Below are 13,824 nucleotides of genomic sequence, written 5' to 3'. Positions count from 1 at the left end.
AGTTGCCAAGCAGTTAAAAAGTGTGAACAGCCAAGTATGGTGACACATGCCTGTAGTCCCAGCTACCCAGGAGGCTGAGGCGGGAGGATTGGTTGATCTTCCTTCAAGGCTGTAGTGTGCTACGACTGCATGCCTAAGAATAGTCACTATACTCCAGCCTTAGCAACATAATGAGACCCTGTCTCTAAAAAAAAAAAAAGGGTGAATAGGAATATAGCATGTACCTCCTACTCCATTTCCTGCTCAAAGCAATCAATTACAAAACAAAACAGGTGATTACATGTTAAGAACATTAAAAAGTAGGAGAGAAGGGAATTAGTGGAGGGCACAGAAAAGCAAACTCAGTAATGTTTAGCTAATGTTTAGTAACGATAGGTTTCCTTGACTTTAAGAGAAAGTTCAAAAGTTATACCTGATTCCATCTATTGTCAAAGATGTTGCAGAAATATTGGTGGATATGACACATTTTCTAATTCCAGGTGGAGGTGGCAAAAATATTCTCCTCTGTTGATCTAACGTATATATAGAAAGAAAATACCAATTTACAACATGCATGTGTCAAACTCAAGTTTCGAAAAACTCAATTTTTCACTAAAAGTCATGTAACTAGGCCAGGTGCAGTGGCTCACGCCTATAATCCCAGCACTTTGGAAGGCCAAGGCAGGAGGATCTCGAGGTCAGGATATCGAGACCATCCTGGCTAACACGGTGACATCCCGTCTCTATGAATTGCTTGAATCCGGGAGGCAGAGGGTGCAGTGAGCCAAGATTGCTCCACTGCACTCCAGCCTGGGCAACAGAGCGAAACTCCATCTCAAAAAAACAAACAAAAGAAAACGGAGGCAACAGAAGATCCAGAACATTATTTTCAATATGGCAGTAAGAAAGATGAAATTATTTACTCTGCATAGAAAAACATATGTCTATGTATATATTTAGTTAATGGTTAATAACAAACCAAACAATGGGTTTTTTTATCAGTTACAAAGTAAATTATAAAAGCATCGGTGAACCAAATCTTGAGAAAACAATGAAAACCTTAAACAATGATCCTAAGAATTTCCCTGAACATGTAAAAATCTAAAATAGATATCTATGCTTCAATAGAGTAAGGAGCTAATATCATCATAAAAGAGATTCCCAAAATAGCACATCTATGTTCTTTACTGACACATATATTCCAAAACTTTGTTAATATAGGGATAAGAATCACCCAATCAACAAAAACTGTTAATACACATACACGTAAAATACAAAAACATTCAAATGCTAATTCTAACTTCAAATAGGAGGCTAAGGTTAATTTCCCTTTAATTTTACAAGTTAAATTCCATAATAAAAGTTTTACAAAACAAATTCTAAACCTCATTCAATAGTATTTACTATGACCAAAATATCAAATCAAGAGTTTGTATCTGCTCTTGGAATTCACCAAAGAACAGGATCATGCTTGAAAAGCAGACTAAGGCATGGCTACTTTAAAAGGAAAATGATCCACAGCCGGGCATGGTGGCTCATATCTGTAATCCCAGCAATTTGGGAGGCCAAGGCAGGCAGATGACCTGAGGTCAGGAGTTTGAGACCAGCCTGGCCAAAATGGCAAAACCCCATCTCTACTAAAAAACAAAACAAAACAAAACAAAAAAAAAAACTTAGCAAGGAATAGTGGCAAGCACCTGCAATCCCAGCTACTTGGGAGGCTGAAGAAGGAGAATCGCTTGAACCCAGGAGGTGGCAGTTGCAGTGGGCTGAGATTGCACCACTGCACTGCAGCCTGGGTGACAAGAACGAGACTCGGTTACAAAAAAAAAAAAAAAGGAAAACAATCCACTGTGTTTAGACTTAGATATACCTGGATATATACAATTTCTAAAAATTCTGTGGCAATGGCAAATTAGGTTTGACTTACAGTAATACCAGCAAGAAACTACTGTCCTCATTTCAAAGAATTGTCACCAACAGTTTTGTTTTGCTAGGAGAAACAATACTCTTAACGATAATAAGGGGGATATCCAAGGCTCTCGAAAAAGTGAAATGTAAAAAGACTTCAGGCAAAAATCACTTCTCTCAAGGAATGCTGGTTCTCACTGATTTGTTTCACAATCTGGATGTGGGTTACAAAGGTGAGGTTGGTTTGTGAAACTTAACCTAATCACTTAAGACCTGAGTGCTTTTCTGTACACCTGATTATTCAATAAAAAGTTTTTTTAAAAAATCAAATTTTCTATTCTAATGAGAAATTACCTGTTGTCATAGATCCATAACATGGCAATATTAACAAGCCATCGAGGGTGGTATCTTGAACATCGTAATCATAATCAACAGACTCTGCCATCTGAAAAAGTAACTCACAACTTTTTTCTATTTCAAACTGGCCTAAAACAGAAAGAAAAAAAAAACTTCAGCAACTGAACAGAAAAATTAATTTAAGAATAAAGAAAATGTCAAGATTAAAATTAATTTTGCCTAGAAATTACTGTAAATCTCTCATTTAATGTAAAGGAGATGAACACCTAAGCTGTACCATATTTCAACCAAAAAATTTGAAGTAGAAGAAACATCAGTTTCTAAGGAACTTAAATCTCTAAAGGAATAAAAATATGTATCATCTTCAAGTTTTTCACCCTGTTAACATAGTATTTAAGAAGACTCACTCAATTGTTAACAAAGGGGAAAAGCTAGTCCAGGTGCTATTGCATTTGGGTAAATTTCAAAATAAGTAATCTCCAAAAGGCAAAGATTGTTACAATCCCTCACTTCTGACATTAGTACAAGGCAGAGGAAAAAAGTAAACAAGGAAACTACTAATTCCTATTAGGAGGGTGATGCTACTTGAAAAGTTACACCACTAGTCTAGGATTTAACTATTTTATTTTTGATCTCCAAAAATGCCACATGCTTGTCTACGATACATAGATTCTACACCTTATGTGTTGTTATCACACAGTACAATGCCACCACCCAAAGAAGAACCTGGTGAGATGTCCTTTGAAATAATGGAATTAACCCAGGTCTGTTTAGTCAGGTTACATTTCTAGCTAAGACAGACCAATAAAAACAGTATTTCACTATTTAATTTCTTTCAATTAAAAGGTCAGTGTGTTTTACATATATTTACTAATGAGCCTGATGTCTTTGACATTTGACATATACATGTGGGTGCGTGTGTGCATATATATACACACACACTACTATGCCTTTGACATAAAATATATATATACTATTACGTCTTTGACATACATATATATAATTCTCTTTGGCAGCTAGCTTACAATTTTTATATATCTTTTAGCTAAAATTATTCAGATAATCAAAAAAAGCTAGGGCAACACTTGAGAAGGGCACAGAATTCCCAACAAAGGTAGCACTCTACTGGGTGTCACACTCCTTACAAATAGTAAGTTTTTTAACTTGATACTAATGCTCACCAGTCAGAAAAACCAAGATGTCTCCAGCCATTTCATTCAAATGGATATCCATGGTGACTTTCACAATCTGAAGCAAGAAATGCAGGCATAATATGCTAGTGGAAATACAGTCATTCCCTTACCACCATTTCCCTTGCCCCACAGAAAAATTAAACTTGGTTCTTAAAAGTTCTAGGACCTGTGAGGGCTGTCATTAAAATAGTAGGGAACAAACGAATTATCAAACTACCTAATTAGTAAGAAGTACAGATATTAAAAAAAGACATTAAATGAATGCCAAGTAATACCGCTTGAATATATGCAGTATTTTCTCTGTCTCGTGGACCAATCAAATTGCAGAATTTCTCTCTGACTGGATAAAGCCTTCCAGGTATATCAAATATTGGACAATTTCCAAAGAATGCAGAGAGCTTGGCTAATTCCATAGTTGCTGACATTACCACCACTTTTAAATGCTCCTTCCTATTAGGAGACTTCTCCTGAAATAGCTTCTTCAATAAACCAAATAAGATATCCTGAAAGAAAAGTAAATTTCTAGTAAGTCACAAGTGCACTTAACAACCAAGCTATTTTAAATACACTGCTATTCTATCCAAGGAATTCCTATTTTAATAGATTAAAATATAAGAGCTAAGTGCAGTGGCTCACACCTGTAATCCCAGCACTTTGGGAGGCCAAAGTGGGAGGCCAGGAGGTCGAGACCTGCCAGGGAAACAAAATGAAACAGTCTCTACAAAAAATGTTCTTAAAAATTAGCCAGACACGGTGATGCATGTCTGCAGTACTAGCAACTCAGGAGGTTGAGGTGGGAGGATCACTTGAGCCCAGGAGTTCGAGGGTGCAGTGAGCTATGATCATGCCACTGCTCTCCAGTCTGGGTGATGGAGCAAGACCCTATCTCTAAAAAATTAAATTAAAGTAAAAAGTAAGAGGAGGCAATTCTCTATATAGTAAAAAGCTACCCAAACATGTAAACTATTTGCTAATAATAAAAAAAATAAAATACTCACTGTAGTTAGAGTTCTTTCATGGGCTTCATCCAAAATAATGACACTGAATTTGGTAAGATTTGGATCTCCCAGAATATGTTTCAGTAAACATCCATCAGTCATATACTTGATTGCTGTCTCCTAATGTTCAAATAGCAGAGTCACAGAAATTCACCACTACTTTCCCAACTAAATTTTTCCTCAAGAGGTACAAACATTAAGTGATCAAACCAATCTGACTAAACAAAAGGGTACATAAAAGTCCAACTTATGTAGACAAAATGATAGTCACAAAGCATGCTGTCTATACAAAAAAAGGAACAAATAACTCACTTGGGTATTCTTGGACAAAGCAACAAAAATCACCAATAAGGAGATAGAATAAAGTCAGAGGAAAGTGGCAAGATGATGCAATGGCATTAGGTGAGCAAGTTGTGGGAAACAACAGTGAAATGAGATTTATCTTTCTGACTCAGCCCCTACTTCAGAGGATTCAGGGAAAATGAGAAAATGGTAGCTGCATACTTTTCACCCACTATCTCCTCTTCTCTACCCCACTGTCCTACTAAAAAATGTGTTACTTAGGTCAGACACGGTAGCTCAAGCCTGTAATTCCAGCACTTTGGGATACTGACGCGGGCGGATCACTTGAGTCCAGGAGTTCAAGACCAGCCTGGACAACATAGCAAAACCACATTTCTAATAAAAATATAAAAATTAGCCAGGTGTGGTGGCACACACCTGTAGTCCCAGCTACTTGGGAGGCTGAGACGGGAGGACTGCTTGAGCCTGAGAGGCAGAGGCTGCAGTGAGCTGAGATCATGCCATTGCACTCCAGCCTGGGTGACTGAGCAAGACACTATCTCCAAATAAAAATGTGTTACTCAACAAGCATTAAAACAGGGTGAGTAAAAGGTCCAAAGGCTAGGAATAACAGCAATGACATCCATAAAACAAGGGAAGGAAGAAAGAAAAAACAGTGACCACTAGGAAGGCAAAGATAGTATTTTGGGGGTCAACTTGTGCCATATTTGACGGCCATTCCTATTAGGGAACATATGTAAACCAAGGATCGTTTTGTAGCTGGGACAGGATTAAGAAATTCGCAGGGAATGTAAATTATAATATTCACTATTAAAAAGAAAATCTTAAATTTGTTGGTGCCATGAATATAGAAGATGCTTAACACTTGCTGATTTTGTTAATTGATTGATTTTGTTAACTCAGCTTTCCACTGACTTCAAGAATACAAACACACAAAATAAATGAACCTGAAAACATAATCAGTGAAATAAGAGAGACACAAAGTACAAAATACTGTGTGATTCCAGTTTTATGAGGTAGCCAGAGTAGGCAAATTTGTAGATACAGAAAGTAGAATAGAAGTTACAGCAGGGCACGGTAGTTCACCCTGTAATCCCAGTAAACCTTTGGGAGGTTGGGGGCATAGATCACGAGGTCAGGAATTTGAGACCAACCACATCTCTACTAAAAATACAAAAAATTATCTGGGTGTGGTGGTAGGAGCCTGTAATCCCAGCTACTTGGGAGGCTGAGGCAGGAGAATCACTAGAACCTGGGAGGCGGGGGTTGCAGGGAGTGGAGGTCGCGCCACTGCACTCCAGCCCAGGCAACACTGTGAGACTTTGTTTCAAAAAAAAAAAGTTACCAGAGGCTAGGGGGAGGGAGAAATGGGGGTTTTAATCTATTGTTTAATAGATAAGAGTTTCTGTTTGGGGTGATTTAAAAAAAAGTTCTGAAAGTAGAAATGGTGATGGTTACCCAACACTGTGAACACATTTTTTTTTTTTGAGATGGAGTTTTGCTCTTGTTGTCCAGGCTGGAGTGCAGTGGTGCGATCTCAGCTCACTGCAACCTCCGCCTCCCAGGTTCAAGCCATTCTCCTGCCTCAGCCTCCTGAGTAGCTGGGATTACAGGCATGCGCCACCACGCCTGGCTAATTCTGTATTTTTAGCAGAGACAGGGTTTCTCCATGTCGATCAGGCAGGTCTTGAACTCCCGACCTCAGGTGATCCACCTGTCTCGGACCCGAATGTGTTGGGATTACAGGAGTGAGCCACCACACCCAGCCCATTGTGAACATACTTAATGGCACTGAATTGTATACCAAAATGGTAAAATGGTCAATTTTAAGTTATATATATTTTATTACAATAAAGCATTTTAAAAACCTACACGTCAAGAAACCTTACAGTTAAAAAACATAAATAAGAGAATCCTAAGAAAATAAACTGTCATTTATAAACTAAGGAAGGAGAAAACGGGATGAATATCAGACACTTGAGAGCTAAAGCATTAACAATGAATGACAAAAATAAATTATTTAAAATATATATTGAACTTTTAAGTTAAAAATCTTTCAGAACTCTCTCCACTCTTTCCGTTAAGTTTATAGTATTAGCTGGGCATGGTGGCATGCTCCTGTAGTCCCAGCTACTCAAGGGGCTGAGGTAGGAGGTGACTTGAGCCCAGAAGGTAGAGGTTACAGAGAGCCATGATTGTGTCACGCACTCCAGGCTGGGCGACAGAGCGAGGCCATGTCCCGAAAAAGAAAAGAAACAAATACCAACAAGACTTTTGTACCTTAGAGCTGCAATCATCAAAACGAACTTGGTATCCTACTTTGGATCCCAAAGTGCATTTCATTTCTTCAGCTACTCTCTGAGCAACTGATATAGCAGCTACTTTTCGTGGTTGAGTTACACCAATCATACCATGTTGTGAAAACCCTATCAAAACCAGAGATAAAGAAATACAACAATGTTAGCAATTGTCTTCCTATTAGAGCTAAATTGTTTTTGGCCAATGAATACAAAACTGCTTGAATGTTTCCAAAAGAATATCCTGCAAATTAAAAACACATTGCTACGTCCACACCATGAAAATTTAAATATTAATTTAAAATAATACATATTAGTAACCACTAACTTTGAGACGGAGTTTCACTCTTGTTGCCTAGGCTGTAGTGCAATGGCGCGATCTCAGCTCACCGCAACCTCCACGTACCGGTTTCAAATGATTCTCCTGCCTCAGCCTCCCAAGATAGCTGGGATAACACGCTTGTGCCAGCTAGAGTCTTGCTAGATAACAGACAGAGACTTGCTCTGTCGCCCAGGCTGGAGTGCAGTGGCGCAATCTCGGCTCACTGCAACTTTCATCTCCCGGATTCAAGCAATTCTCCTGCCTCAGCCTCCTGAGCAGCTAGGATTACAGGCGCACGCCATCACACCTAATTTTTTGTAAAAAATATATTTTTAAAATTAGATTTCACTTTGTTTGGTTTTGTTTTTTGTCTAAAAATCTACTCTAAAGGTAAGCCAAGAATTTTGACACATAGGAATTCATAAAATTCCACACACTTCCCAAAATAAATTTACCTTTGCCACAAGAGTAAAACTGGATTTATTTATTTATTTATTTATTAGATAGAGTCTTGCTCTGTTGTCCATGCGGGAATGCAGTGGCACAATCTCAGCTCACTGCAACCCCTACCTCCTGGGTTCAAGCAATTCTCCTGCATCAGCCTCCTGAGTAACTGGGATTACAGACGCAAGCCACCACACTCAGCTAATTTTGTATTTTTAGTAGAGATGGGGTTTCACCATGTTGGCCAGGCTGGTCTTGAACTCCTGACCTCAAGTGATCCACCTGCCTCAGCCTCCCAATGTGCTGGGAATACAGGCGTAAGCCACCATGCCTGGCCTAAAACTGGATTTAAATATGCCACCTTTCTGCTGGGAGCAGTGGTACATACCTGTAATCCCAGCTACTCAGGACCCTGGCTACTCAGGAGGTTGAGGTAGGAGGACTGCTTGAACTCAGGAGTTTGAGACCAACCTGGGCAACACAGTAAGATCTCATCTCAAAAAAAAATCTATATTTATATCTATAGCTATACACCTTCCATATACCATTTTAATATCTTTGGGAATGGAGGTACATCTTAAAATTGATGGCGTGTTTCCATTCTTACTAATACAGTAGTCCCTCTTTACCCTTGGTTTTGCTTTCCAATGTTTCAGTTACCTACAGTCAATGGAGATCCAAAATTACAGCACTTTGAGAGACAGAGAGACCACACTCACAAAACTTTTACTACAGTATACTGTCATAACTGTTCTATTTTATTGTGGTTGCTGTTAATCTCTTACTGTGCCTAATTTATAAACTAAACTTTATCACAGGTATGTATGTATGTACAGGAAAAAACACAGTACACGCAGGTTTGGTATTATTGGCAGTTTCAGGCATTGAGTGGTCTTAGAAGGCATCTCCCAAGGGTAAGAGGGGATTACTGCACTTAAAATAATGATATATCTTAATAGATGGCACCTTAGATTTGAAGCATTAGAATAATATATGTTATTTTTTAAGGCAAATCATATCCAATGTAATACTGTTCTTCACAAACCTTATGACAGAAAGTTCTGTCATACTGAAAGACACTTGTCAAAAGACAAAATTACAACAAATTTAATTTTTTTTTTTTTTTTTTGACACAGAGTCTCACTCTGTCTCCCAGACTGGAGTGCAAAGGCATGGTCTCAGCTCACTGCAAACTCCGCCTCCTGGGTTCAAGCAATTCTCCTGCCTCAGACTCCCGAGTAGCTGGGATTACAGGCGCCCGCCACCATGCCTAATTTTTGTATTTTTAGTAGAGACGGGGTTTCACCATGTTGGCCAGGCTGCTCTCAAACTGCTGACCTCGTGATCCACCCACCTTGGCCTCCCAAAGCGCTGGGATTACAGGCTTGAGCCACCGTGCCCGGCCTAAAAAATTTTTTTTTAATTTTATTTTTATTTATTTATTTATTTTTTTGAGACGGAGTCTCGCTCCGTCTCCCAGGCTGGAGGGCAGTGGCCTGATCTCGGCTCATTGCAAGCTCCGCCTCCTGGGTTCACGCCATTCTCCTGCCTCAGCCTCCTGAGTAGCTGGGACTACAGGCACCAGCCACCACGCCCAGCTAATTTTTCTTTTTGTATTTTTAGTAGAGACGGGGTTTCACTGTGTTAGCCAGGATGGTCTCGATCTCCTGTCCTCGTGATCCGCCCGCCTCAGCCTCCCAAAGTGCTGGGATTACAGGGGTGAGCCACTGTGCCCGACCAAAAATTTTTAATTGGCTTTTGTGATTCCAACTCTGGAATCACATCAACCCATCGTCTCATAAAACAGAATGAGTGTTCCAATGAGCTGAGCAGAGGAGGCGGATTGTATAGACAGAAAAGGGCTGAGGGAAAGCAGAAACAGAAAATAAAAAGCAGATTGCTAATTTCAAAGTTACTTTTTTTGTAAAAGTTAAAGCAGAGGAAACTTCTTGATGCTGGCTAAAACTGGTCTGTTTGGGGATTTGGCTATTATCTCTTTCTCCTGATTTCTCAGAAGATTAGATGAAAAATTTAGTTTCTAGACTTGGTGGCGTGAGAACTTCAGTATGAGTAACTCCATTTTGGTTTGGTCTGTTGGGTCTAGTGTGGGGGATCAGTCCAAACCAAAGACCTCCTATTAATTTTACTTAACATATTTTAAAGGTAATTTGTTAGTTGGCTTGTGCTGGCAAAGTCAGGGGATATTTACCTGATAATGCTCTAGAGAAAGAACCAAGAAGTACTAATGGCAGCAACAAGTATCACATATCTCTTCCCCCTCAAAATTAATTCAGTATCCAATGGTTAATAGTTTACTGCTAGACAACCTTATTCTATAAAATGGAATTAATATCTAGATGTAATTCTATTTGAGATTATTATGGTAATTAAAAATGGGAAAATCTGCCATTCCAACTAATTCCTGAACCTGAAATAGACCATAAAGAAGCAAGGGAGACACAGGGGAAGGGGGTGTGCCAAGAGAAGAGGGACTATAAAGCAAATAGTAGGCAACCATGGAGTACAGAATTCCTACTGGCCTTTGAAAACAGGATATTTTAAAAATATTTCCAATATTAGAACAGAAAAAATTCACCTGCTTCATATAGATATTTTGGAAGTTGAGTTGTTTTACCACTTCCTGTATTTCCAGTAACAATAAGGAATGAATTGTCCCTCACAGCTTGAATAATCTTTTTTCTTTGTTTCTGAATAGGAAAAGTTGGAGTAGTTCCTCCCTCCTGGGACGTGCATCCTTTCTCTTCTGTAATAACAGAAAAACAAGACAATTAAAAGACTTGTAAAGATATCTCTGACTCAACTTCTCAGGACTGAAACCAGAAAGGCAATATTGAATTTTAGGGCTGGAAGGGATCATCCATGACTTCTCAGTTAAATCGCTCATGTACAATTTGTAAGTGAGGGTTAATGAGCTCAGAACAACTTTTTGGTGAAATTCAGCAACTTGAGCATTTGTTCATGCGTAACTCAAAGTACTTTTCAAAGCAAGTATAGCTCAAGGCAACGTATACACATGCATACTTACACAGAAGCACAAAACCCAATTTTATTTAACAACAGACCAAAAACTGGAACACAGCAGAAAATTCTCAGCTGGATTAGAAGCCACCTGTGTTTGCTTCTGATTCATGGTTCAAGTTAGGTCCCTGTTCAGAGTGACTGATATCCCAGAAGGCCAAGTGGTGGGTAACCATGGAAACTGGCTCCTGGAAACTGGCTCCCTTCATACCGTACCCAAAGGCAGGCTGGCGGCCCGACGAAGGAGGGGGGAGGATGAATGGGTAGAGAACAAAGGGTTTGTGAGCCTGTTTAAGAACAGAATGCATTTCGGGCGTTGGGGTTCACTTTTTCGCCCCCCAGTAAGGTTTTCGCCCAACTTGGATCTGGGACCGCCCCCCTCTAAGGCAAAGTGCTCATTGGACGCAAAGTTCGCCTCGGGCTTGGAAAACCAGGAGAACGCCACGGCTTCCTCACTACTCTTCTCAGCCGGCCAAAGGCGTACTTTCATCCCCCTCAAAACCCCCACGCCGTAACTCCCGCTGGCTTCCGTACCGTCCCGCGGACCGCACCTCTATCGGCGATGCAAACAGCCGAGGGCCGCTCTTCCTGGAGGTCTCTTGACCGCTCACCCTCCTCCTGCCGCCTTGGCGCCCTGCCCGCGACTGCGGGAAACCGGGACATAGACCTGGCCCCGAGTGGAGGCGAGGACGTCCACCGATCTGAGGAGATGGGAGGGGAAAGGCGAGGACGCGCCCTGATGACGTAGCGGTGTTTACTTCCGCGCGTGCGACTTGTAGCAAAGGGAGGGGGGAGCTGCTCGATGACGTAGCACGGGGCGGCCGGGCCGCGAGCCAAGGCTCCACCCCCAGGGATTTCCCGCCAACGGCCACGTGCGCTTCGCCTCGGGCGGCTGAGGCACACCTGAGGGCCCGAAGACCCCCTCTTGTTTCGCCTCTCCGGCGCCAAAGGTCGCGACCACACCTCTTTTCAACGCCACACTGGTCTCTGCAGGCTATTCTGTCTTCGCACACCTGACACGATGTGACCCTCTGCCTGGAGCTGGAACCATGATCCTGGAGTGCTGCGTTCGGCAACTCATTCTCACTCCACCTTTCCTGATCTGATATGACCTGTCCAAGGCACACAGCTACTGAGTTGTGGAACCGAGCTTTTAGTCATGTTATTATCAAAACTTAGGTCACCAAGGCTGTTCACTTCCCTCACAGGACCCTGAATTTAATTTATTTGCATGTTTCCTCTTCTGCCCAGGTAGATTGTAAAGCCCCCCAGAAGAGCCGGAATATGTAAACACCACTACATCCAGGGTCCCAGTGATTCAAGGTGGGCTGTCAATATTTGTTGACTTTGCTGGAATGGAGGAATGAATAATTGACTTCCTTAGGAATTCAGCTCATTTTTGATAGAGGTGCATTCCTTGGAAACCACAGTAGCTGAAAAGTTCAACAGATACACGACATCTGAGGCAGGGCAACTTTTTCAGAAAAGGTACTTTGGGGACAGGTCTTTCTGTTCTAGAGCCTGCCAATTTTTAAATTAGTGTCAACTGTAACAAAATCAATGCAATGTGAACAAGATTGTTTCTTGGACTCCTGAATTATTCCTGCTGTTAGAATTAACCAACACTTACTACCAAAGAAAACAACTCAAAACTGTCACTTCACCATCACCTAAAGACCCCACTGTGTGACCAGGCTTCAAAAGATGTGCCATAAGGCTGTTGGACCCCCAGATTTTTCTGTGCTCCTTTGAAGCGAAGTCATGGCCATGCATGGTGGCTCATGCCTGTAATCCCAGCACCTTGGGAGGCTGGGACAGGTGGATCACTTGAGATCAGGAGTTCGAGACCAGCCTGGCCAATATGGTGAAACCCAATCTCTATTAAAAATACAAAAAAAAAAAAAATTTAGCCGAATGTGGTAACGAGTGCTCGTAATCCAAGCTACTCAGGAGGCTGAGGCAGGAGAATCACTTGAACCTAGGAGCAGGGGTTGCAGTGAGCCAAGATCGTGCCACTGCACTCCAGCCTGGGCAATAGAGTGAGATTCCGTCTCAAAAAATAAAGTAAAGTAAAGTGAACTCATACCAACTGCTCTTAAATGGGACTGATCAACACTTCTTAAAATGCAAGCTCATGAGATTTTGAATGATACCAAATAAGTTGGAACTTTGTGACAACTTCGTATCTAAAATATGGGTATGAGAGGAAGCAATCTGGTAAATAGAATAGTCCAGGTTTCTCTCTTTCATTAGGAGCATCTCCCAGCCTTCTGGATCATGTTAGGATTTTAAAATATAGAAACAGAATTCAAAATATAGAAACAGAAACCAAAATGGCAAAAATACATTTGTAGTACAGGCAAGGAAGGTATTGGTAATCTCAGTATTTTGGTATAGGGCATCTCTATCAGTGATATAATAAAGTCACTTTCTAAAAATCATCATTCCGGACCAATGATGATTACCACTTAGCTCATAGTAGTCAAATCTTTCTGATACAGTTGACCCTGGAACAATACAGGTATGAACTTCACAGGTCCACTTGTAGGCAGATTTTCTTCTGCACCTGCTAAGCTGGAGATAGCAAGATCAACCCTTTGTCTTCCTCCTCCTTCTCTTCAGCCTGCTGAACAGGATGGAAACCTTTATGATGATCCACTTACACTTAATGGATAGTAAATATATTTTCTCTTCCTTATGATTTTCTTAATATTTTATTTTATCTAGCTTGCTTTATTTTAAGAACACAGTATATAATATATATACAAAATATGTATTAATTGTTATCTGTAAGGCTTCCAGGCAATAGTTGGTATTAATAGTTAAGCTCTGGGGAATTGAGTAATACACAGATTTTGGCCCAATGCAGTGGTTCACACCTGTAATTCTAGCACTTTGGGAGGCCAAGGCGGGCAGATTGCCTGAGTTCAGGAATTCAAGACCAGCCTGGGCAACATGGCAAAACCCCATCTCTCCTAAAA

General features: G+C 40.7%; 1 protein-coding gene across 4 annotated transcripts in view; it reads right to left on the bottom strand.

Moving 5' to 3' along the window:
• Positions 1–11,646, bottom strand: part of DHX40 (DEAH-box helicase 40) — a 45,162-nt gene extending 33,516 nt beyond the window's left edge. Inside the window, exons 1-8 of one of the 4 annotated variants that reach the window (XM_033183706.1) lie at positions 11,395–11,646; positions 10,401–10,568; positions 7,022–7,167; positions 4,439–4,558; positions 3,716–3,943; positions 3,429–3,495; positions 2,245–2,376; positions 413–512 (exon numbers count right to left, since the gene is read on the bottom strand). In XM_033183706.1, coding sequence (XP_033039597.1) covers positions 413–512; positions 2,245–2,376; positions 3,429–3,495; positions 3,716–3,943; positions 4,439–4,558; positions 7,022–7,167; positions 10,401–10,568; positions 11,395–11,506 — 1,073 coding nt within the window. In that variant the 5' untranslated portion in view covers positions 11,507–11,646. Of the gene's footprint in view, positions 1–412; positions 513–2,244; positions 2,377–3,428; positions 3,496–3,715; positions 3,944–4,438; positions 4,559–7,021; positions 7,168–10,400; positions 10,569–11,377 lie in introns of all 4 variants that reach the window. The other 3 variants (XM_033183707.1, XM_033183708.1, XM_033183709.1) reach the window with 3 other exon arrangements.
• Positions 11,647–13,824: the final 2,178 nt, after the last annotated feature.

The sequence above is a fragment of the Trachypithecus francoisi genome, unplaced genomic scaffold (assembly GCF_009764315.1).
Source record: "Trachypithecus francoisi isolate TF-2019V2 unplaced genomic scaffold, Tfra_2.0 Lachesis_group20, whole genome shotgun sequence".
Taxonomy (NCBI): domain Eukaryota; kingdom Metazoa; phylum Chordata; class Mammalia; order Primates; family Cercopithecidae; genus Trachypithecus; species Trachypithecus francoisi.
Note: the sequence above shows the minus strand (reverse complement) of the source record. Positions and strands in the feature narration are given on the sequence as shown.